This window comes from Ptychodera flava, chromosome 2, assembly GCF_041260155.1.
Source record: "Ptychodera flava strain L36383 chromosome 2, AS_Pfla_20210202, whole genome shotgun sequence".
In the NCBI taxonomy this organism is placed as follows: Eukaryota; Metazoa; Hemichordata; class Enteropneusta; family Ptychoderidae; genus Ptychodera; species Ptychodera flava.
The window spans coordinates 17661949-17688648 of NC_091929.1; the positions used below are offsets into that span (position 1 = coordinate 17661949).

Consider the following 26700-nt stretch of genomic DNA (forward strand, 5'->3'; position numbering starts at 1 on the left):
TCAGGATATTTTGTCTTTATCGATTTACAAAAAAATCGCTATTGAAAATAGCCGGGTCAAACTTGCATATTCATAGCCACGTCAAAAAATCAGCATTAGGTCATCCCTGGGGCAAAGATACCAATATTACCACTGAATCAATATGTTTTAGGTAATTTGCATATTTTTTCTTGAAATATTATTAAACGAAAAACATCTGGCCGTATATCCTTGAGACATATACACAGCAAATATCGAGTTTGTAAGTACTACGATTTTCAAAATATTTTAGCATAGTGTTTGGTAGAATTGACACTTTAAAAATTGTGGCATTCGTGACAAACGTAATGTGTTTGGTTTAGTTTGCTCGTTTGAGTAGTCTTTTCCAATTACTGCCAAATTCGAGTTTCGGGTCAATATCACACTTTTCGTCAAAGTTTGTTTCTGTTTTTCAAAGTTTGGTACAAAACTTTAATTTAGTCATCTAAATTTAGAAGACTACCGGTACTATTTTGTGCATCCGAAGTATATGTGTTTTAACTGAAACACAAAACATTAACACCGTGATACGTGCAGCCAACACTCGGTCTCCTTAGGTGACGTAAATCAACAACATCCAACCGTGTCATTGTAGAAAGCCGTACGCCCTATGTGGCTTCATTACAAGCTATCCAATAGCAAGTAAACTATTAGCCCTATTTGTGAAGTAGGACGATCCTTTCACGGATAATACAGAACTTTTTCTCACATTCCTGGCCACTGGGAGTGTTGGATTAACGGTGTGGGAAAAATCGATTCACACTCGCAGAGATCGTCCCAAACTCTGCAGTATATAGTACACGAGCTCTGATCGGATAATAGACATCCTTTCGTTACAAGCGCAAAAAATTTTCAATGGAACGATGAGTAACACGCGGACCGGAACTATGAAGTTAGCAGGTCAGAGTACGGTGGCAGACGGCAGCGTTGTCACGATTTTTGGATAATCTTTCAAGTCGTTTGTGACAGATTTACAAAAGACGGACGAATTTTTGAAATAGCTGGTGGACATAGGCCAATATAAAGTCAATTGGAATATTTAGCCAATTGTTTTTCTGTATGACATCTCGTCTGTAGTAGAAGTTGAAGTATCGGTAACGGAACTCGCAGTGGAGTTCACGTTAGTGTCAAGGAATACTTAAGATGGCCACAAGGTAGCATAGTCGTTTCCAATGTGAATTTAACGCATTTTGTGGTCATGTGAAAAAAAGAATTTCACACACCAAGGACCTGGGTTTAGATTTCTCACACGCGTTGGGAATATTTGTCTCTGACTCACCTACGGCTCGTGTGGGACAATATATACCCAACTCGTATGAGAAATCATATCTCAGGTCCTTGGGGTGTGAGATTCTATTTGTCCCTTTGAAGTAGATTGCACCCTTTTGAATGAGAACATGAGAGGAACTGCCGTGAAGAACTGTCCGGCCAAGCAGCTGATTATGTATTCAACATTAGCATACATTAGCATACAAATAATCAGTATATCAACGGACTAGCTTGTGACGTATGAATTTTAAGTGAGGGCGTCTTGACCGATGGGAGGAGAACTCTGCGAAGGTGTTAATTGGTGTTCGATGACAATAATTGGTGCTTGATTACCGTCTGATCGCATATCCATTACATTTGTTTGTTTAAAATCGAAATGTTAAGGCCACACTTTTCCCGAACAAAGTCGTTCCGGCCCCAAAAATGAAGTCGTTTGCGGCCCCGAGAGTCACTCAATCGCGCCCTAAGACCAAAGGGTAGTTATGTAGAATTAGAACATTTACTGTCACGAGTCATAATTACTGGCAAAACATGTCCCTATCGCTCACTCTACCTGTGTTGTCCCTTGTGGGTCCGACTATCAATTTATTGTTTCTATCCCTCTCTCTACATACAGATACATTTTGTATCTTAGGGAGGGCCTAGAGCCAGGGAATGATCTCGGTGTCAAAATTATTTCTTTTGAGGGCCGGAACGACGACGTTGCTCTTGGGACCGGAATGGTTTGGCTTGGTGAAAAAGCGGGGCCGGAAGGGTTAGGGGCCGGATCATCAACTACCCTGCAACAATTAAGTGATCAATGACCCATGCCTCTATGGTTGTCACGGTATGGTGACATGGCAAGGAAGTAGTCCAGCGCCCGAGTTCGCAAAAACGGCGTCAATCTTGCAAAAGTCGGTAGCAATGCATGGGTGTCAAACAATGGTTTTGATAAGGGCAATTACCAATGACGTAAAATTCGCGTTCCTGGTTTAACCACAGTCCTGGATAGAGGGACTGTGGTTAAACCAACCTTCCTTTACTATGTATGGCTACACAAAAAATATTCTATCTTTCCATTCTGATCGGTTTTTATGTGTAACTTCAGCATGCAAGTGGAAAAACGACTCACTTCGTCGTTATAAATGTGTATGGTCGTTATAAATGCGTATTTGTGTTTTCGAGTATGTTTGTAATCAACTCCTTCAACTCAAATCTTTGAACTACCGGCTCATCACGGCCTATCAAGGTGTTAATCATTGAATGGTCAGATCAGAAACCGTCAATAGGTCTCCTGGTGAGAAAAACGAACATTCGACAGTCCTTTGTTTCGCATAATGATTGACAGCTGCGCGCTCCGTTTATGTGCATTCAAATTAATCCGCTTCTGCATTGCATATGCATATATGCATATGAAATGAGATTTCAACCCGTCGTTTTCACGGGTCGAAGCAGTTCTCGACCGGACAGTTCTTCACGGCACTACTCGGCATGCGTTAATAAATTCATGCCTCACATCACACTACAAATAAGTTTCCAGAATATATACTGCTAGACTAAGTCGCATTCAGCATTTGTCATTAACCCATTTCCCTGATGAGGCGAAAAAAACATAGTGAGACTATAATAAAGAAGTTCACGTTACATACTCCGAACTGACTGATTAGTTGACATTTTGCAGGATATGTCAAATTTGCATATTTCCTTTGTTATGGACCCTTCCCACAAAAATTCGGAAAAATAGAACTAAGTATTTTTTTAATCTAACGACAAAAACTTTACCCTTCCACTACTAAAGCAAAATCACACGAGACAAGTCATAACATCAGAGTACTTTTAGTTGAGCAATGCAATGTGGAGCTAAATGTACAAGCGTAAACAGTTTCGCCAAACTCTCATACCACATGACGATAGTTAAAAACACAGGGCAATGTCACGGGATTAAGTATATTTGTTGCGACAAGGTCTATTTGCATTAGTAATAAAAATTATGCATATCCAATGGTATGCAGTCTTATCATGGGTGAATATTGATCTCTACGCCTTGTGCGCTTTTGTTATGACTATATATGGTCACAACCGTCCATAACATCTCTGTCGTCATAGCACAAGCTCTAATGCGCAAGGTACATTTAGACTATAAAAAGTCCCAGCCACAAGTGCTCTGTTATAACCTCAGTCGCATTCATACAGTCCGTGTAGTGATAAATATAAGAGGAACATCGCAAAACATACATAATGGATTCAGGTGAATCACTTGTATTTCCTCACGGTGACATCGAAGAGTTTACCTTATTATACGACAATCCATTCCCGACAGCACATACAGGCAAGTGTCTTTCCCTGTTCACAGATATAATGATAAGCACGAATATTAATTAGATTTCCTGTGTCAATGCTAACCAAGCTATATCAAAATATTAAATAGAAAATGGAACTGAAAATGTGTATAGGATTGTTTAGTCTTAGCAAATCTAGCAAAGCAAAATTTCTAAATAATAATTTTCATTAAAAGACAATTGATGGATCGATATTTTTGTTTGTACAAAGTGTGAATCGATTGAGATCACATGATCAAAATTGGCGATTACTATTTTTGACTTTCCATGAAAATATATTAACTAAGCCTAACATCTAAATCCGAAAAATTTACGACTTGGTCATTATCAATAAAATACGGTATTTTTAATGTGGTTCGAACTCACAACGTATTGCTACAGACACAGACGAACTACTCGGTCTAATCGCCGATCTCAAAAAACAGAGTGGGGACTTTTTTTAAAGAAAAAATCTAAATTGTAGTGTGTCACCTTTTGAAGTAACAATTGAGTATATTTTTAAAGGAATTGTTTCCGTAATTTCGTAAAATAATGTTGTAGTAGTAGCGTCAAGTCGATTCACATCCTGAAAAGTATGTAGATCACAGATCGACTGTGATTAACAGGCTTTTATAATCGAAAGAAAAACAGCAATTTAGTGCTACTGAAGATAGTGAAAACGCAACCTCTTACCATAGGAATCTCACACAGTCGAAATATGGAGTTTGAAATTCAAGATTTTTGTCATCTTTTGTTGTTGCATCGGCTAAAGAAAAAGCAATAACATTCAAGTTGTTGTTCTACATTTTTAAGGGAATACGCTAACGAGATCGCAAGTGACAAGTTTGCAGGAGCATCATTATGATAGAATGTTTCCTTTGACAAATCCCAGGAAAGCGCTCTCGCGTACAGAGGTAGGATTACGTATGTTGAAAACACAGTTTTCAGAATTGGTCGAGAAATGTTGAAGTTTGCTGTTTTCTGCGGAACACTGGCAAAATTACTCAAAAAATCACTCTGTTATCCTACGAAAATGAAGATGAAACAATTCAACTATCGAGACGCATTCTACAATACTTCTGGTATTCATACATTGACCTCTGATTCTTATATATCTTTGTTATTATTTAGTGTATGCGTTTACTTGTCTTTCATGCCCTTGTTCATTCAACCTTTTTTGTTTGCATCGTTCAGCGTGATACCTTGGATGTAATGCTTTTCTTCATTCAGTCTGCTTCGTTTTAATTCAATACGTCGGTTTCGAGTTGTCAGAAAACGCAGGAATTTTTAACATCGGTCGCATAGGGCGCTCGAGATTTTGCAAAAATGCGGCTAAAATTTCAGTCATGGAGGGAAGTCGCAACACCACGCGTGAAGACGTCCGCAAAATGAACATGAACGAGCTGCGAGATTTTTTAAAGCAAGGAAGATTCCTCCTTCCAAAGCTGAAAAGGCTGAGTTGGTAGAGCTTGCTGAGAAATCCATTGACCTTGGATTAGAAACTAATGTAAAACTGTGAAAGAGGCTCCCCACCTTACTATCCAAAATGTTTTTTTGTTTGTTTTGTTTTTGTTTTGTTCGGGTTTTTTTTTTGTGTCGAGTTTGTGTTTGATTCGTTTCGAATATGTGTTCCTACATTCTTATCCGATTGTTTGTGTAAAATAAAATGTTTGTTTCGCTTTGGATATTTGTCGGTAAGTTTTGATTTGTGTGTAAGGTAATGTTTTGTTCGTGTGGGGAAAGCTTATTGCGAGACGCAGCCGGTCCTATGGTGTGACAAAGTTGATAGAGTGGCCCTTTGACGCTTGAGGTTTGAAATCAGTCGCAATGTAGATACTTTCCTTAGTTTGTGTTTGTGAAAAATTTATTTTAATGCATTTTAGTGATCTTGCTTTTCGAGTAGCAAGGCCCGGTAAAGATAAACAACTTTTCTGAAGCTAAACAGGCTTCTCTTGCTAAATCAGGTTTAATTATATTGTAAAATAAAACGACATAATACTTAGGTGTTGATAAGCGTCACTACGCTGCATACATACAGATCGACCAAAATATTCTCAACGTGTTGTATTAATTATAAAATGAAGGCAGAGGTGCGGCTACTTAGTAATACGGCGACAACAGGTGTACGCTGTGGAACTTGACAGGGTTTATTGACTGTAGTGCCGTGCGGAACCGGCCTATCTCGGCCGACCCAGGCCTCCGTGAGAGCTTAGATTCTGTGTAAATCAGAATCTCGAGTGCACCCACCTTAATCACGAAAGTAACCTCAGTTTATACATTTACAATCCTTTGTCGGTTCAGTCGTCTTAGAAAGTACAATAAATATAACTTGAGTTCTACCGACTTTTGAAAAGAAACAATGTACAAGATATCAGTTTGCCCACATAACACTATTGTTTAAGATCCAAGCCGTGAAAGTATGAAAAGCACCCTACCAGTGTCTTTCTAATGTCCAACACTGCACACAATGGCATCTATAAATAATCAAAAGAATTCATACTATGCGGGTTCCTGAATGGCGCCACCATTTAATAAGAACAAAGAATTGATTGTGAAAATGTATCTCCGCGCCAATTTTGAATGATGATACGGGACATAATCTCACGCCCATGCAATTTTTAAGAATGTAAATTTACAGCAATGGAGAAAATCATAGAAATATGACAGTGCTATTCGTATCGAACGAAATATTAACCCTTACGACACTGTAGCCTAACAATCCGATCATAAAAAATTGTGAAACGGCGTGGACTTTGGTGAAGTTTAAGATGTAGAATACACATGCGTTAACAAGCTTATTACCATCGAAAACTAAACGACTCAGTTATCTTAAATACTGTCGTTACTCCTTCTTTTACATACACGATTGGAGATACTAATGTTACAAATTCAGCCGACATGTTAGCGGTCTGTGCTATTTACTACTTAGTCTTTGGTAGTGCTGACACTTAAAGATGACATTCTAGATAATGGTAGTGATAAATATGACTTGTCCAGTTTTGTTTGCTTGTTTGAATATTCTTTTATGGTCAATATCCGCTTTAATATCGTCAGTTTGTTCCTGCTTTTCAAAGTTTGATTCACGGATTTGAATTTAATTCCATCAAAATTTCGAAGACAAGCATTTTGTGCGCCCGAAGTATGTGTTTTCACTTCAACGCAACACATCAACACATTGACTCGTACAGCCAACCTTACGTGACGTCGACGTGCATCAACAACATCTGACTAGGTCTTTGTTAAAAGCCAATAACCCTATGTGGCTACTTCACGAGCTATCCCATAGCAAGCAAACTATTATCCCTATTTGTGAAGTGGACGATCCTCTTTCCGATCATAAAATTCAATTTTGTTACTCTCTTTGCACCCTTTGAACGAGAACAACGTTAGTAAATTAACTCCTCACACCACTTTACAAATTAGTTTTCAAAATATATATATTGTTACACTCGGTCGCACTCTGCGTTTGTCATTAACCCATTTCTCCGATGAGGCAAAAAGACATAGTGAGACGATAATGCAGAAGATCAAATGACATACTCTGGACTGACTGACTGACTGATAGGTTGACATTTTGTAGGATATGTCGAATTTGCATAGTGCATGGGCCATTCCTCACATAAAATTCCGAAAAATATAACTGACATTTCGTAAGTACTTTTCTCAAGACAAAAGCTGTACCCTCCCACTACTTATGACGAAAAAAGCATACGTGACAAGTCATGACATCAGAGTACTTTTAGTTGAGGTGTATAACTTTGAGCTGAATGTACGAGAGTAAACAGTTTCGCCAAACTCTCGTACCACATGACGACAGGTACAAGCACAGAAAAATGTCATGGTATTAAGGTTTGGTGCGCCTTTTATTTTTCACCAATAGATTTCAATTAAAATTTCTGGAAGGACCAAGAACCCCATATAGATTAATATTGTCAACAAAAATTAGGGTTTCACCATGAACATTTTTGAGATATCCAATCATTAAAATTTATGATTTTCATATTTCTGCACAGGAACGATGGACTGAATATTTAAGAAATAACATGGCAGAATTTAGTATTTCCCGCCAATAGATTTTGATGAAACTTCCTCAATCGAGGGATAAGTGACCAAAAGCATATCAATAGAAAAAAAATGGGGTCACCACCTTAGTTCTTTAGATATAGCCAAAAATTCTAAAACTCGGAGACTTTGTTGTTGAAGTGCGCCCCCTGGAGGCAAAGATGATGAATTGTGTTTCATAATTTATGGCAATATTTACATTACATTCTCTAAAATTGTGAAATTCTTGACAACTTACAACGATAAAATATGTTACTTAACAAGTAATTGCATCAATTAATCAAGTTTACTTCAGCTTTTGAATGTTACTCTTCCGTGACAACCATGCATACAGTTTTTTTTTTGTATCAGTGCTGTGAGATTACTGTAAAATTATTTGGACTAAATCATGATGAGATGTAGATATCACTTTGCTTTAATTTGTTGAATGGAAACATGATTAAATACAATGGGCATTAGTGAGGGTGTTTTCCTCTCTTGAACTCAAAAACTCCTAGACAACATTGTAAGACCGATATACCATTAGTTTTGTATTGCTGAATGAATAAAATTTTATTTATTTTGAAAAATAAACTACTAGACAAGTCTATAATCTGTAAGATAAGCTCTCTTTATTCAAAATACACTTATCATATTAGATACCACTGAATTCAGTGGTGATCAAACAATGAATCAATAATTTTTTTTGTTTTCAGTTACTCTTCGTTTCCTATTGACATTTTCAGTCAAAACAGCAATTATACCATCACGCCCATTTCTGTTGAATACCATTTGTAAATGATGATATTTTAATCCAGATGCTGCAATTTTTTCAGCCATAGACTTTGAAATAACTTTATTGCGAGTACAGTAGAGAATTGCAAGTGTAGACAGACATTGATTTTTAGACAATAGATATTGCTGCAGAGTATCAATTGAATGCACATCATAGGTAAATATAGACAAGATACTCAGTGGCATGTCATACGAAACAGCTAGACTGGTTAATGTTTAGTCCACATGACTATCTTTCTTCCTCTCCTCCTCTACTGCTGCTTTCTCTTCATGCACTGCCTCCATTGCACAGACATCTTGCCACTCTTTCCAGATGTAACCCAGCCCCTCTCTCTCTCTCTCTCTCTCTCTCTCTCTCTCTCTCTCTCTCTCTCTCTCTCTCTCTCTCCTCTCTCTCTCTCTCTCTCTCTCTCTCTCTCTCTCTCTCAAATGTTTGTGAGAAACCCATGGTATATTCATAGTTGTAAGGGAAGCATTACTTGGGATTGTCCAATGCCAGCATGAATAATAGCTACGGAGGTAAAGAAATAAAGAGATTTTTAAAACAAACATTAACTTCACCTATGTGTATAAGTTGCTTTCCCTGATATGGGTAACAGTCATAAGTGAATTATCTATTCCTTGAACTACCAAGAAAGAAAGCTAGGTAGGTAATTTGTCCATCACCCGAATTAGAAATGTATTAAAAATTGTGAGTCAATGAATTACGTTTTCCCTGAACCTACCCAGAAAGAAAGCTAGACAGGTAAGTATTCCATCATCTGAGTCAGAAATTTAGTAACTAAAAATAGTGAATCACTGAATTATGTTTTTCCTGAACTACCTAGAAAGAAAGCTAGACAGGTATGTTCATCACCCGAGTTGGCTAATATAGTGCAAAATTCTGCTGAGACAATACATGATTATTAAATGTGATTAGAAACTATGCTCACCTAGGCCAACTTTTGTGTTGGCATCATTTAGTCGAGACTTTTTATTTAGTGTTGAGTACTATTTATTTGTTGAGATGTAATTGATGCCACCACAATAATCACACCTTATATGAAGTAGCGATGCCAGCATGTAATGAGTCTCTGACTCTGTATTGACAAGTTTAATACTTTTACCACACACACTACAACCACTGTTTAGTTGATCAGCAAGCAACCCCAATTCAACCCTTTCTCCTGCTGAATTTGTTGATGTGGTTTTCTGTAAATATCTTTTCCTCTTCTATACATAGTTGCGATCTATTTTCCCCCAAAAAATAATAAAAAATATGTTTCATCCTATGGATGTTCGACAATGAATGTATATCCCACAAGTGGCATGCAACCATCATATTACAGGGTTCAAACAAATGAGTTCACTACGGTTTAGACGTTTTTCAAAAGTTGTACGGAAGCTTGAGCCAGCTGTACGGGGTATGGTGCATTACAAGACATCGAGAAATTGATTGTACCAAAGTCACATTCCTCTAACATGAAATTGAAAATATTATATTCCTTTCTCTTCCTTCTTAAACTTCTTTCCTTGTTTCGGTAAAAATGCTGTTGATTTGGCTGGGTTTGATTTTTAGTTATGCTGTATGGTGACGACAACTTACACATTTCTCCAATGTGTACGGAAGCTGGGCCATGGCCACTGACTGTAGCTAGCACGTGTCGCGTCGACAGTTGTATTCGCGTGCGGTACATGTTTACATTTTTTCAAATGGATTAGAATTGGATTATGTTTCTTGAATACACGAAACACGTCAGCTACGAGGCATATAGAAATTCCTTACTTCCCTTACATTATTTGGGAATCAATATTATTCGTGAGGTTTTAGATTTTGCAGCAAATTTGTTCATGTTTATACATAACATGCGTACGCTATGCTATGACAAAAACAAAGTACCTGTACGCCATTGAATTCGTAAAAAAGGCAACATAAACGGGATAAAGTTCATTACGTGCCTTGTTCAATTCCTCCAATATTTTTGAGCTTGGCTTCGCCTTATTATTGATTTTCTGGAAATAAATACATGGCCAAAAATACATGGCATGCGTGCTTATATAGCCTCGGTAGGACAAAACAATTTTAGCGGGCTGCGTTGTGATTGGCTAGAATGGCCTGGTCCATAAAGTTTGTGTCAGTTTCCCACAGGAACATGCGTAATACTAGAACACAACTGGTTTGAACTTGAAATGACTGAATAACAATGTAAACAACAATAATAACACATTGCAATAAAATATAAATCAATAATGTAATTCACGACACCAGGCGTGAGGTGGCAGTTTTTCACGAGTGGAAAACCCAAATGAGAGGAGATACGTACGCGTCCTGTTCATCAAGTACCATTGAGTGAACTCGATCGATGATCTGGTGGCGTCATTCTTCTGGTCGGTGAGGATGAAAAACGGCAACGAATATGAACCAGACTCATTGTCGAGCTATCAAAAGAGCATCGACAGACATCTACGAGAAATGCAGTACCCGAAGAGTATTATACGGGACGATGAGTTCAAGAAGAGCAGAGAGTCGCTTTGCTGCAAAGCAAAAGAAGTTGAAAGCAGAAGGAAAGGGCAACCTACCGCTCAAATCGTCCGCGATAACAGAGGCCGACGAATTGAAACTGATCGAGAGCGGGCATCTAGGTACCTCCACCCCCGATTCAATTATTAACACGGTTTGGTACACGTTGACGAAGTTGTTTGGATTGCGGGGAAGCAATGAACACCACCAGATGACATGGGGCGACGTCGTCATCAAGGAGGATCAGCGCGGCGAGTACTTACTGTACAACGAGCGAGTGACGAAGACCCGTAAAGGCGAGCCGGGAAATACGAGAAAGTTTCCACCAAAAGCATATGCTACGCCGGATAGCCCAGCGACATGCCCTGTACGAGTCTTTAAAGAATATGAATTTCGAAGACCGCAAAAGATGAAGTTTCCAGATTCCCCATTCTACCTCGGAATCCAAACAACTTCGTCAAGTGTACAGAGCGGTGTTTGGTTTCGGACGCAGCCGATGGGACGCAACAAGATCGACACCATTATGAAACGTATGTGCACAGCCGCTGGTCTCGAGGGCAAGTTGACGAACCACAGTGCCAGGAAAACGTCGATAACCCGTTTACTACACGCAGGGGTTCCGCCAAACACAGTGGCTCAGTTGAGCGGCCACAAGAACGTAAATAGCCTGAACAGATACGCGATCGCCTCGGAAGACCAGCAGAAGCAGATGAGCGATATTTTAACCGGCGCCCGTTCGAAATATGAGCCACAGCTACAGAGTCACGACCGGGCGCTCCTGCCTATTGAAACGCCGCCGCTTTCAGGTAAAGCCATTCTTAATAATCCGGTCCCGAGTATATCGTCACAGCAAGCAAGCAGTGCTGTCGCGGGCATGTTTGCCAACGCAACCATTACTGGCGGAACTTTTAATTTCAATTTCAACGTAGCAGGGAACACGTCCACCGCAAATTGTGACCAACATTCCATCGAAAATCCCCCTACCAAGAGACAACGTCCTACCTTTTTGTATGATTCGGACGATGACTAGATGTTTGAAACTCCCGTACGTGATCTTTACCGTGTAATGTTTGTTCGGTACGCGGTCAATTTTCGATTGTTTACACTGCACTGAATATCACTCAGTGTCGATGCCGTCCGTCGCCAATATTTGCGTTAAAAACTGTCGTCATGTTGACCAAAGATTGCTGCTTTGTTGATATTTATGTAATTATTATAATTCATGTTTATTACCATGTTGATTAAATTTTTCAAAGGAATATGAGTCTTTTGTTTTTATTAATTTTCCCCGGACCACCAGCCTTTGAACGCGGAAGTAACCCTGCCTTTTGTCACTCTTACTGGGTGAGCTAATACTTGACCTTGTGACCTGTAAATAAGTAAACAGCTTTATCCAATCAAAAGTGGGAATGCAGGACTCCTAGCCAATGAAAAGTCAATGACATCATCATAGTGGCGCCTCTTCACAAAACAGCGTAAACAAGGAATATCATTCCGCAGAACTCTGCCTGGGTTGTGTGGTCGCATTTCTTTCGTTTTTACAGGCGGTTTCAGATTTATTTTTCGGTTTATTCTCAAAGTAAAATTAAAACATATGTAATAATAACAGAACCCCACGGCTAGAGAGTGCAAGCATTCCGTACTGGGGGTATTTGCACGAGTTGCTGGAGGTGTATTCTTGCGCCAGTCCTCTGCGAGTGCGAGGGCAGCAAGAATACACCTCCAGCACGAGTGCAAATACCCCCAGTATGGAATGCTTGCAGTCTCTAGCCGTGGGGTTCTGTCATATTATTATACATGTACCATCGAGAACAATTAGAGGTTATAAACGGCAAGCGAGGGTATTCGGTTGCGGATATAAGACCTCTGGGGTGAAAATTAGCATATTTGGCGGGAAATAATCACCGAGCGAAGCGAGGTGATTATTTCACCCAAATATGCTAATTTTCACCCCAGAGGTCTTATATCCGCAACCAAATACCCGAGCGCACCGTTTATAACCTCATTATAATATACTAAAGTTAAAAACAAGTGGACAATGTCGTTATTTAGGGCCGAAGTTGGAACGAGAGTTCAGAAGCGCCCAGCCTCATACAAACTCTAAAAAAGAACGTTTCAGAACGCGCGCGCGTGCACAGTTGAATTCGTAAAATATGGTTGCGCAATGCATCGATATCGCAATTAGATATCGAAATTGAAGAATTTTACTTCAAAAAAGCTCAAAAACTTTTAAAAATTATGTTGTTGTTACATAGCCTCCGCTGCCTACAGAAACTCTTCATTTGTTGGTTCGTGAAGCTGCACTAGACTAAAATTTAACAATCAAAATCAATCAGACTTGTTCGACGTTATCGCGCGTTGAGCTCTCTCAAGCTGGAGTTCGAAATTTGCGTGAGCTCAAAAATGTTACGCAGCACGCAGGTCTTCTTCAGTGTTGAGAATATAAACCCCCGGCTCCAGCCAATCAGATTGCCAGATTTCAACTAAGCATATTATAATAGAATTTAGCATGCGCTAAAAAAGCCGTACGGAACGCGCGCCCGTTCCGTAACACGTACGGTTTCAAGGCGCCCCATTCCCTGCGGCTGTATCTGCGCGTTCACTGTAGAACGGTTTCAAGGGACCCCTTGGACGAGTGCCAGAACAAGTCTCGCGCGCGCTCTGTACGTACGTATGTGTGTAGTGCACACATTCCAAAACTTGCAGAAGCGCGTCCGAGGTAGCGTTCCACACTGGCGCGATAAAATCGGAAGAAAAATTGTTGACATCGCACGAAAACGGTCACTACTCCGACATTTTGATGCCCTGATCAGAAATGTAAGATGTATAATAGTCGCGCCAGCGGCTTACTGACTACGCATGCGCTTATTCATAATATACTATGCGAGTAACCGGAAGTGTACCCTTCTTTCATGGGCGCCGCCATGTTTTTTTTTTGAGTACTCGTAAATAAACAAATACGAAACAAATTACTATGATATAACATGCCTTTTATAAAATATACCTCTTTTATTAGCCAGTAAATGTTATTATACACCTTGTCGCTGATACAAAATATCATTAATATAGATAAAGGGAGAAAACTGTCGTGCATATGAACGGGGGCATACACAAAGAATGCTGGGATTGAATTATAGAAAAGCGCCCCTGTGTCAATAATTAGATTCAAAAATTGCCAGTTTTTAGACGGAACGCTATAGTTTTCAGCTTGCAAGTGGAAGGTGGGCAGTGCGGTTACCATTGCAATGATAATGATTGCATAATACGTCCCTTGTTTAACGCAATAGGCTGTTATCATTGTAAAAATTGCCAATTTTTGTCCAAAATTTTTACACGTTACAGAAAATCTATACCTGCACTGCTGCAGGGTTGACGTCGTGTACGTACGTGAACTGCTTTCATCAGAGGGAAACTGGGCATAGTTGTCATATAAACGTTTATGAAGTAACAATTACATTTATTCACAAGGATGCACTCGGATATTGGAGCCGCGCATAGAACAGCGCGTGATCCTTGTCTTTCAATGTGTGTCACGTAAACTATTTAAAATGTGTTCGCTTGTGTTTTTAGTTCCTTTGTTTTCTCGATAAAATAAACAGGGGGAAACATATGTAATAATAACAGAACCCAATGGCGGGCGAGCGAGCAAGCTTGCCGTACCTGAGGTATTTGCACTCGTGTTTGTGAAACATTTCTGCGGGATGATGAAACTCTCAAAACTCTCAAAATGAATGATTATCGTCAGAATTGGAAATTTATTTCAAGGCGAGCCATACGCGGCTCTGGTGGAGTGGGCATATTTATACATAGTCGTCTTCTTAGAAGGTACAAAGTATCCATACTAGACAACAACACGGAAGGTATTCCTAGGTTAAAGTTAAAAGACAAATATTATGATCGTTCGTTCACAATACGTTTGCAGTTATCTGCAACCTCAGCATTCTCCCAGAGGAGATGTTGGTAACGATTTTTAGCTCCCATATATGCATATGTATATATGCAAATGGGAGGTATTCTTATAAGGTGGAAAAATGTCGTCTGTATGTATGTATGTATGTATGTACGTATGTATGTATGTATGTATGTATGTATGTCCGTCCACATCAAAAACTCATAAACCGTAGCACCTACTGTCTTAGTATTTGGTGTACAGGTGCACCTAGGGGTGGAGATGTGAATTTGTTCAAATGAACATGTCAGTGCCAAAAATATGCAAATGAGGGGAAAAAAAGGAAAAATCCTGCAAATGGCTAAAACTCAGTAAGCATTAGTCAGATTTGGTTGAAACTTGGTATACTGATTTCTTTAGGTATTCTTAATTATGTGTGCAAAAATTGGGATGAAATTTGCATGTTTGTATTTTTAGGGTATTTTTTCCTTTTTTATTCAAAAGATCTTGTTCTCTGAAATTGCTCGTCTGATTACTATGAAACTTAGTATTCATGTTCCTCAGGATGACCTCAGTCATGCTTGTACAAATTGTATTGATATTGTCATATTTGTAATTTTGGGGCAATTTTCCCAATTTTTGATAAAAAAAAATTTTATCCAAAAACTACTGATTTGATAGCTTTGATATTTGGTATACAGGTATCTAAGATTAATCTCAATATAATGTATTGAAGGTATGTTGAAACTGGCAATTTTTGTTTTATTTTAGGGGCAATTTTTGCCTTCTTTGGTCAAAAAATTTTTCTCCTAAAACTTCTGATCTGGTAGCTTTGATATCTAGTGTATAGGTTCCTGGGGTTTATGTTAATTAGATATATTTAAAATTAGGATGAAATCTGCAATTTTGTATTTTGGGGGGCAATTTTTCTCATTTTTGTTCAAAAATTTGTTTCTCAGTCTGATTGCTTTGATATTTAGTAAACCAGTTCTTAGGGTTTTTATTAATAAGATATATTGAAATTAAGTTGAAATCCGGAATTTTGAATTTTTGGGGCAACTTTGCGAAACTGTTAGTTTACTGGGATATCTTTCATTTTGTATTTTAAAGATTTTTTTTTTTTGGATGGGGGGGGGCAATTTTATAGCTACTGGAACTAATAGTATATAATGTGGTGATTTAGTAAGCATTTGATATAGTAAACTGTATTTGTTGTTGAAATGCGGTAAAAAAAAACCCTGGCAGATTTTGAAAAATTCCAAACAAATGCCAATAAAAAATTCAGCCAGGGAAGGTTTGACAAAAACGAAATGGTGGGAGAGTGGGGAAAAAAGAATGTACAATGGATCGGATAAAAAGATAATGTACCTCATTTATCTCCCAGACACCTTCCCTTGTCAAATGGTCCACCCTGATGTAATTTGCGCGCAATTAACCATGCAGTGTATTTTAGTTTAAGATGTCAAGTTAGGTAAGGATTTAAAAGGAATAGTCAAGTTCACCACAGTCTAACTTTATCTGTTGTGTCATCATCCTTGTGTAATTGGTTAAGTTTGTAAGTTGTCCAGATGTGGATGCACCAGCTGTTCTGGAAGAAAACAATGTTTACTTTTCCGTGTAGGGTTTCTGAGTTGATGATTGTATGTTGAAATTTCTCCATGTATCTGGTGTATGGGCAAAGTGTAAACTTTGGTGCATGTTATGTATTTCAGTCTATGTCAAACATTGTAAATGAAAAATCAAGAACTGTTTTGCTGTGTGCTTGTAAAAGATAACATATTTGTCAATACATAAACTGCCTTGCAGATTGATTGTCTTAAAGATTATCACAGAAGTAAAAAAGGAAAAGAAACTAATCAAAATGCTGTAACACATTCACTCTCAGTGCCTGTATAGGCCTATACTTAACTATTTTATCATTACATTCAGCTTTGTTATATATTTATCACTCTCCATGGGCCAAGGCACACTTTGGGTCAATGTCATCACTCTATGCCAGTCTGTGTATGTCAGTCTGTCTATGTATGTCCATGTTTCATACAATTGTTGACTTGTTTTGATAACTATATGGGAGCGAACAGTGATGTTGTCACTATTTTTTCTATTACTTATCCCAACAATTACTTATGCATGGAAATGAATGCTTTGATTACCATATTCTGTGTGGTGATTTCAATGCCAGATGTGGTCAGCTGCAAGACTACATACAAGAGTTACAAGATATTTCACCGAGGGCAGTAATCGACAATGTGAAAATACCTTTGGAGAGTTGCTTATTGATTTTTGTAAAGACAATAATATGTGTGTGTTAAATGGGCGTAACACTGACCATAACAATGATGGGTTCATATTAGTTTCATTTAAAGGTTCAGCAGTAGTTGATTATTGTTTAGTACCCGCCGATAGAACTGAACACCTATAAAAACTTCCAGGTTTGGTCAAATGCTCGTATCTGCAACGAACATGGTATTTTTCCCACTGGAAGTATTCCTGATCATTGCTTACTGACTTGGAGTGTTCATAATGCATCTATTGATGATTTCCATGTACGTTCACGTGATTTCCAAACGACGAACTCTACTACCAAACGTCGGCTATATCAATTAAAATACATCCCACCTGGGTTTATGTGCAGTTCAGACACTCGAAGTAACATTCAGATGTTTACTGAAAATCTAGAAAAAGCCAACTTACAACAAGAAGACATCGATTCTACTTATGATGCAATATGTAAGCTTTTCAAAGACGAAATGGATGTTCATTTAGAGTTCAGGGATGTTTCACTACGTACAACAAAAAAGCATAAAAGGAACAAACCATGGTGGTCACCGTTACTCACTGATCTCTGGATATCAACATGTCAAAAAGAAAAGCTGTGGAACAGGTGCAAAGGTCCATCCAGATTGTAATCTAGACTAAAAGATTCTTTTGTTGAAGCAAGCGCACATTTGATTCTGAAATAAGGAAAGCTAAACGTTGGTATGGTAAAATGCAACAACAAAAACTATTAGACATAGACAACGGGGGACGTGATTTTAATAATGGATCTGCAAACATACTGTGTTGAATTGACCCTTCATGACCCCAACTAGATTTTCTGAAGATCGCCCTCTATCTTTCTTAAGGCCCTCTGACACAAAGGTCAAGAAACTTCTTGGTAAAACAATTAAAAGGTTAAAGATTAAATTACACCCACGCAGACACGTTTTTCTTCCACTGTCTTAAGGGGAGAACCATTTGATTTCTGGGGGGGGATATGGAGGATTTTGAGAAAAAAAAATTGTCACCAGGTGAGAGAAAAGAAAAAAATTGATCCTGTCATGGCCTGAGAAAAAAAAATTGTCATAACAGACAGAAGAGAAAAAAAATGCACCAGAAATAAGCAAAATTTGGAAACCTTATTCTCATGTATTCTTTGCCGGCGCGCCGCTTACCACAAGCAATTCTTATGTTTCTTTTCCCAGCACTTATGATATAACCATATACTACATAGGTCTACTTTACACCTCAGTACACTCAATGTTTTCCTTCCCTTTTCTGACCCAAGAAATCATATTTCAGGATTTCTGTTGCAATATCTCAATTGCATAGGCACTGTTTAAAGGGGACTATTTGACTTCTGTAAATTGTGAAAATTTAAAACACAAGACAGGAGTCAATAAACTAGTGTTAAAACCAATATATTATTTTCTCAATATAAATTTGTTAGAAAGATGTACCTTGACAATGAAAAATTGAGGAACACCAAATATAATGAAATATATGTGTGAGCCTTGTTTCTCTGACCACTAACACCGGATCGCAAACATACCATATTCAGACTTTTCATTAGAAGCTGGCAGCTGGAGAAATGACACAAGAAGGTCACAGATTTTCCGTTCCTGTATATTCATTTGTCTTCAGTCTCTGGCAAACAGAACTGTTTTTTCACAAATTGTATTGTCATTGTTTGGTTGTTGAATATTGTGACTCAAAAAACTGATCATGCAAAAAATGTAAAAAATATCAGTGTTCAATGTCATTTTCAAACAGTTTTACCGAGTGCAAAATAAACTGAAACTCCTCTCAGATTGCACCATTAAACACATCAATTTCTCAAAATTTCCATACGAGAGGGAAACCCCCCTCTCGTGCTCTCGCCCTTGGGGTATTCAAACAGTTTCACTGAGTAAATAAATTAAAAAACACCTCTCAGATTGCACCAGACTGCACCATTGCACACATCAATATCTTAAAAATGTCCATGCAAGATAGGGGAAAGCCCCTGTGACACTTTCCCCCTAAGCCTCTCTCATGTTCTCCCCCTGTACTTTAAAATTCTGCCCGGTCAGATATCCTAGTGAAAACCCTGTCATAATATCCATCCAAATTAAACAGTATATAACTATATAATTAGATACTGCGTGATCTTTTATATCTTTATTTTATTGTGACTTTGAACTTTGATGTGTTCACCTTTTTTGAACCATCATGAGATAACTGATGATAGTCTAGCAGGGTACATCAGGATTTGAAAGGTCTTTACTGTTGCTGTATTTTGTAAATTTTACAATTACATATATTGGTATTTAACTTTTCTGAGTGGGGGATCAGTCAAAATTTCAGAGTTAGAGAGGGAGGTTACTCAAATTCATCATGGTTGGCGAAGGGGGGGTCACTCTAAATTTCGGAGTTTCAGGCAGTAAATAATGACGGCTCCCTTATATACAACGCATTACAAACTTGATGACCAATTAAAAAAAATTGCACTGCTACTCCATTTGAAAAAAAAAATTGGTGCAGGTCTGACAGTAGAAAAATAAATTGCTGTCACTCTGACAGAAAAAAAAAAATTTGCTCCCATACCCACTTCCTCCATACCCCCGGAAATCAAATGGTTCTCCCCTAAAGCAAGTAGACATGCCACGTGGATCTCACAAACACTCCAGCCAAAAGTAGGACTGTAGGCGCAACGATGTAAGTGGATTTTTTCTCTTTATGACTTTCCAATTATTTAGAGGACCATTTTGAATGCAGTATTTAGATATTTTAGTAGAATTTAGTTCTTTTATTCCGTTTACTTTGGACTTGATTTACCTCGACTCTCCGATGTAGACAATGAATGACCTTGTATTTTAATCTCTTTATTTACCCAGTTTTCACCGCTTCTTGAATAAACTACTCTAAACTAAAGCAACTGAGGGTGGTTATTTCTTGGAGTGGTTGGCACTTAGCGGATACAAAGTAACTTGACTCCGCCACAGTGAAAAATCGTCGCAAGTGAACATCATTGGAAGTAAAAACCAGCAAACCATTGGACAAGACACTGACTCGAGTGCACAGCTGACACTGGCATATAGGCTACAAGGTAGGCCCACTGTATATACTATATACAGCCAACTACAACTGACTCAAAGAAACTATAATGGATGAATATAAAGTCGAAGGAGCTGAACAACCAGCCCACACAGAATCTCAAAATGAAAATCAAGAAGATATTTCTAAGGCAGAAAATACCTCAGAACAAACAAATGAAGGGGCGGTTCCCAGTGGGACGGCCACTGCTGAAGGTGGATCTGCTGCCCGAACTGAAGGGCGCCCTCTACAGGACAGTAGAAAAAACGAAGGAGGACTGCTCTATGCTACCTTGAACACTGAAAAGGCCCTGTCAAGCATTTGGAACCAAACAAGGGGAGTTCTCATCGACCTCAGAGCAATGCAGGACCCAACAGAAAGCGAATTGATACAGCAGAGACACTTTCCAAGGAATATGAACAAACTTGGAACAAACTTCAGAGACTTTATCAACAAGACAAGACTCCACAAGGTAAGGAGCAAGCAGAATTAACGGAAATAAGCTTCAATAGGAACATTGAACAAGCAAATGAATACATTAACGATGCAAAGACAAGGAGAGCTGAAACAGTGCCCTCAACTTCAAATCACCATCCGAACGAGGATCTACAACACTAAGTAGCTTGCGTAGTTCACACAGAACCAGATCATCAACATCATCCAGAACAAACGCATTAAAGGCACAAGGCAAGGCACGCTCTGCAGCAAGAGAGGCAGAGTATATGAAGACAATTGCTCACCATAAAAAAAAAATCAAAGTTATCGAAGCTGAAATAAAAGCAGAAAAGGCAAGGATAGATGCAGAAACCCTCCAGCAAGTAGCGGAAGAAAACTCCCTACCAGTACAAACACTTACTACATCAGACCAGTCATCGAACAACCATGTATCACAATACATTGCAATGAAAAGAGAATTGAAGCATGATCCATTACCAGCACTGAACTTTACCGAGTTCGTACCCAAAGCACAAAACAAAGACTTAGAATCATCCCCTCTACTGATACAACCAGGACAGGGAACACCAACAGAATCAGGTGAGACAATCACATCTACTTCAAATCAACAGACACCTACAACAAGCCAGAACAACAACAACATGCAACCTCTGACGGAGATAGCCCAAATGATGGCCCATCAACGTTTACCACTACAACAACCAATAACATTCGGAGGCGATCCTATCATGTACATGTCATGGAAAAGATCATTCGAAACTAGATTTCCTGCATAATTTACGTAAGGAGATCTGCATAAAATCATCGAAGACCATCTACAACGAGATGTAGACGACCCAGACGTGTCATATTGAGAGGCTTGGATAGAACTAGAAGACAGATTCGGCAACCCTGCAGTCATCACCGCAGTAATCCTGGAAAGACTGAAGTCCTTCCCGAAAGTTAAACCAGACGAAAGCAAAAAGCTACTCGAACTATCAGACTTGTGCTCTAACACAGAGGCACACATGAGAAAACTTCCTGACCTTTCGTCCCTCAATACACCACACGGACTCAAGCCCGTCATGGAGAAGTTACCAAGATTCGTCCTCAACAAGTGGAGAGATAACGTGGCATCATACAAACGATGCCACAAAACATTTCCTCCATTCAAGTTCTTCAAAGACTTCCTGAAAGACACAGCGAAAGCAGCATGCGATCCTGATATTCCAAGACCAGACGACCACACCCCTGGAACAAGTAAGTCAAAATCCAGTCAACATACGAAGACCAGAGCGTGTGTACACGCAACGAAATCATCAAATGAAGAAAAACAATGTATCTTTCACAAGGCTACAGGACATGACCTGAAAGATTGCAAAGCATTTGAAAAGCAACCAATTGCTGACAGAATTGAACTGTGCTAGAAGAAAGGTTTGTGCTTTAAATGCACCGAGAAACATCTCGCCAAAGACTGCACATCGAACATCGAATGCGCTATATGCAAGAGCAAGAAACACATCACCTGTCTCCACGCTACACCTGGCGACAGATCTAAGCAGAAAGCAACCGAAACCAAACCAGAAGATAAAGAAAAGGAAACCCAAGAAGCTACAACAAAATGTACCGGACTCACAAAATGCCCAGCCGGACGTTCGTGTGAGAAGATAGTCCTCGCAAAGGTATATACACAAGACCGACCAGCAGACTACATAGAAACTTACGTAGTCCTAGACGACCAGTCCAACGCCTGTATGGGTGACAGCCACCTCTTCGACGCACTGAAGATACACGGCCCAGACCTTGAATACGAACTGTCAACATGCAGCGGCAAAGGAGAACTCAGAAAGGGACGACGTAGCAACCTTGCATCATAGAATCACATGACGGAAAGAAAAAATTTTTTGGGAGTGGAGATTTAGCCGACTGGTTCTGTTCTCTGGCCTCTCAGCTAGGCGACTGATGCCGTATGTTGTGGGTTCGAATCCGATTGAAAACTATCCGTATTTTCTCTTCCCATCCTGCTAGAAAATGACAACATACCGAGCGACAAGAACGAAATACCCACACCAGACATTTGCAAGGCCTTCAAACATCTGAAGCCCATCATCGATTACATTCCAGAACCAAAAAAGAACGTTGGAATTCACCTCCTCATCAGCAGAAACTGCCCAGAACCACTGAAAGTCAGAGAAACAAGAAACGGACCTGTAAACTCGCCTTGGGCTCAACGCACCAACCTAGGGTGGACAAGTTCAGGTGAACTGTGCCTAGAGACAGCAAGAGGTGTAATCCGTACTTCAGTACACCATACGACTGCAACCCTCAACAGCTACGATGAATCAGCTCTCGAATGTAATCATCACATCCACATCAAAGACATAATAAGCCCGAAACCCGTCAACTTTGGCACCACCGTCTTCAAGCGGACACCTTACGACGAACAAAAGGCACCCTCCATTGAAGACAAGCAATTCCTGGACATCATGCAACGAGAAGTCCATGTAAACGAGGAAGGCAATCTAGAACTTCCTCTCCCCTTCAGGCAAGACCCAAAGAAATTACCGAACAACCGACAATCAGCTCTGAACCGATTCTACAATCTACAGAATCAGTTTCAGCGTAAACCACAAATGATGGAAGAATACTTTCAGTTTATGAAGAAAATTATGGAACGCAACCACGCAAGTCCCGTTCCAGAAGACAAAATAGATGCCGACAACGCATGGTACTTACCACACTTCGGTGTCTACCATCCCAAGAAACAGCAGATCAGAGTAGTATTCGACTCCAGTGCAAAGTACAACGGAGTCTCCTTGAACGACGCATTGCTTCAGGGACCTGACCAAATGAACAGCCTCCTCGGTATCCTGCTATGATTCCGACGCGAGCAGACAGCAGTAATGGGTGACGTAGAACAAATGTTTCATAGCTTCCACATCAACAAGAACACAGAGACTATCTGCGCTTCTTTTGGTTCAAAGACAACGACCCCACGAAAGCAGTAATTCAGTACAGAATGAACGTACACCTGTTTGGCAATGTCTCCTTACCAGCCATTGCTACCTTCGGACTGAGAAAGATCGCTGAAGACGGCGTATCTACATATGGAGAAGACGTGAAAGAGTTCATAGACAAGAACTTTTACGTCGACGACGGACTAACCTCAGCACCAGATGCACAGAAAGCTATCAGTCTCATCAATAGAACAAGAGACTTACTTGCGACCAGAAACGTTAACTTCCACAAGATCGTTTCTAATGATGAAGAAGCCATGACAGCACTTCCAAACGAAGTACTAGCCAAAGATCTACAGAGGTTGGATTTCAATCAAGACACCTTTCCGACTCAGAGATCATTAGGGGTCAAGTGGTCTCTAGAGGCCGACGCATTCACATTCAAGAAGATTTGAAGGAGAAGCCATTCTCACGGCGGGGAGTACTGGCGATCGTCAACTCAATATACGATCCACTCGGTATACTCGCACCAGTTTCCATAGAAAAAAATTAATACTACGAGGCCTCATGACAGAAACTAAAGGACGCAACTCATCAAACCCTGGATGGGATGAAACATTACCAGAGAAATACTTGCCCAGATGGACCCGCTGGTGCAACAACCTCAACTAAATCACAAAGATACAGCTACAGCGATGCTACACTCCACCCACCTTCGGACCCATAAAGAAAACTGAGTGTCATTTTCTCTGACGCCAGCAATGAAGCCATACCGTAGGTGCTGTAACGTACTTGCGGTTGCTCAACCACGAAGACAACGTCAACGTATCATTCATACTTGGCAAAGCAAAGGTAAACCCGACTCATGCAGTCTCCATACCTCGCCTAGAACTGTGTGCAGCCGTCCTAGCAACAGAACTCGCACAGAAGATCACATCAGAAATATCGGCCTGAACATCGACAACGTCAAATATCACACGGACAGCAAAATCTTCCTTGGATATATAAACAACAGCTCGAAACGTTTCCACGTATACGTAGCAAACAGAGTAGAAAAGATACACAACATCTCATCACCACACCAGTGGCTACATGTGTCTACACATGAAAATCCAGCTGACATCGCATCACGCAGTATACCAGCCCCGAAACTCAACTCAACTATCTGGCTATCAGGACCAGCATTTCTGTGGCAGCGAGACGAGCAAGACAAAGACAACCATGAAGAAACAGAACATGAATACACAGTAAGTGACGAAGACCCTGAGGTCCGCAAACAACTTGCTGTCCTCAACACATCAACGAAGGAAGTAGAACAAGACGACTTAGGTGCTCACCGATTTCAACGATTCTCATCATGGAGATCCTTGAAGAGAAGTATTGCCAACTTAATAGGCAAAATCAGACAAAGAAAATCACCAGAAAAGACAGACAAAAAAGAGAAAGAGAAGTCTCCAGAACAAGTGAAAATTGAGATGATGGCACAAGCAGAAACCATCATCCTACGCTCAGTACAGAAAAAGGCATTTCATAAAGAATATGAGATACTATCTGCAGCAAAGTCAGCAGGCACTGACAACAGCAAACTACAGAAACGGAACCCCATCAGCCGGATTAACCCATTCATCGATGAAAAAGGACTCATCCGCGTAGGAGGAAGACTTCGCCAATCTGACCTCGACCTCTGCGGCCGACATCCATCATCCTCCCACAGGACGACCACATTTCACGACTTATCATCGATCATGTACATCGACAAGTACAACATCAAGGCAGACAACTCACCCTGTCAAACGTCAGAGCTAATGGCTATTGGATCATGGGTGTACATGACATGGTAAGAAGTATAATACACAAATGTGCGATATGCAGAAGATTGAGAGCAAAACCACTCACTCAACTCATGGCCGACCTACCGTCGGACAGAACTGAGAAAACCCCACCATTCACCAATGTAGGAATGGATGTATTCGGCCCCTGGGCTATAGCTTCCCGCAAAACCAGAGCCGGTACATCTGAAACAAGAGATGGGCAGTTATCTTTGTCTGTCTCTAAACTACAGCAGTACACATAGAGGTAATAGTCTCCATGGACACTTCAGCCTTTATTAATGCCCTATGCCGCTTCATAGCTATACGCGGCAACATTATGAAACTCAGATGTGACCAGGGCACTAACTTCATCGGCGCAAAGAACGAACTTCAGGCAGCAGCCAAAGAACTGGATCAAGACCGCATCAAAAAATTCCTTACAACAAGAGACTGTGAGTGGATTTTCAACCCACCTCACGCATCCCACTTCAGCGGTATATGGGAACGACAAATTGGTACCATCAGACGCGTTCTTGACTCCATGCACTATCAACTAGGCAAGCAACAATACACACATGACTTGCTGACAACTCTCATGGCAGAAGCCAGCGCCATCGTCAACTCCAGACCTATAACGACTGTATCATCAGATGCAAACGATCCCAAAGCTCTCACCCCTAACATGCTACTCACAATGAAGACTCAATCACCGACCCCCACCACCAGGCTCATTTGTCCAACAAGACATCTACAGTAGAAAACGTTGGCGACGCGTACAGTATCTAGCTGACCAATTCCGGATACGATGGAGAAAAGAATATCTACAAAGCCGTCAGCCACGACCAAAATGGAACAAATCTACAATCAGCGTCAAAGAAGGAGACGTGGTTCTTTTGAGAGAGAAAGAATACGCAAGAAACAGCTGGCCCCTCGCTGGCATAGTGAAGGTCTATCCAGCGATGACAACAAAGTACGAAAAGTAGTTGTCATGATCTACAAAGATGGCGAACCTCGAACCTACCTCAGACCTATTAGTGAATTAGTTTTGATTGAAAGTACAAATTGAACTCTGTGATTGAATTCAATGAACACTATATACGGACTCGATTAGCATGAACCCTTACATATATACTCTTAGCCTTTTGAATTTATTTAGACCTAAAATATAAGTAGGCATTTATTCTATTTGAAATTTATGATTAGTAAAAATTCAGCTTACCCCGCATTTTTAGACGGTGGAGTGTGTTGAATTGACCCTTCATGACCCCAACTACATTTTCTGAAGATCGCCCCCTATCTTTCTTAAGGCCCTCTGACACAAAGGTCAAGAAACTTCTTGGTAAAAACAATTAAA

General features: G+C 39.9%; 2 protein-coding genes across 2 annotated transcripts; both read left to right on the forward strand.

The window, feature by feature from the left end:
* Nucleotides 1–23597: 23597 nt before the first annotated feature.
* Nucleotides 23598–23990, forward strand: LOC139149196 (uncharacterized). The gene has a single exon (XM_070720768.1). It carries the CDS (start codon nucleotides 23598–23600, stop codon nucleotides 23988–23990), a length of 393 nt encoding a protein of 130 aa, XP_070576869.1.
* Nucleotides 23991–25683: 1693 nt separating this feature from the next.
* Nucleotides 25684–26103, forward strand: LOC139149205 (uncharacterized). The gene has a single exon (XM_070720780.1). The coding sequence runs from the start codon at nucleotides 25684–25686 to the stop codon at nucleotides 26101–26103; it is 420 nt and encodes a 139-aa protein (XP_070576881.1).
* The last annotated feature ends 597 nt before the right edge of the window (nucleotides 26104–26700 follow it).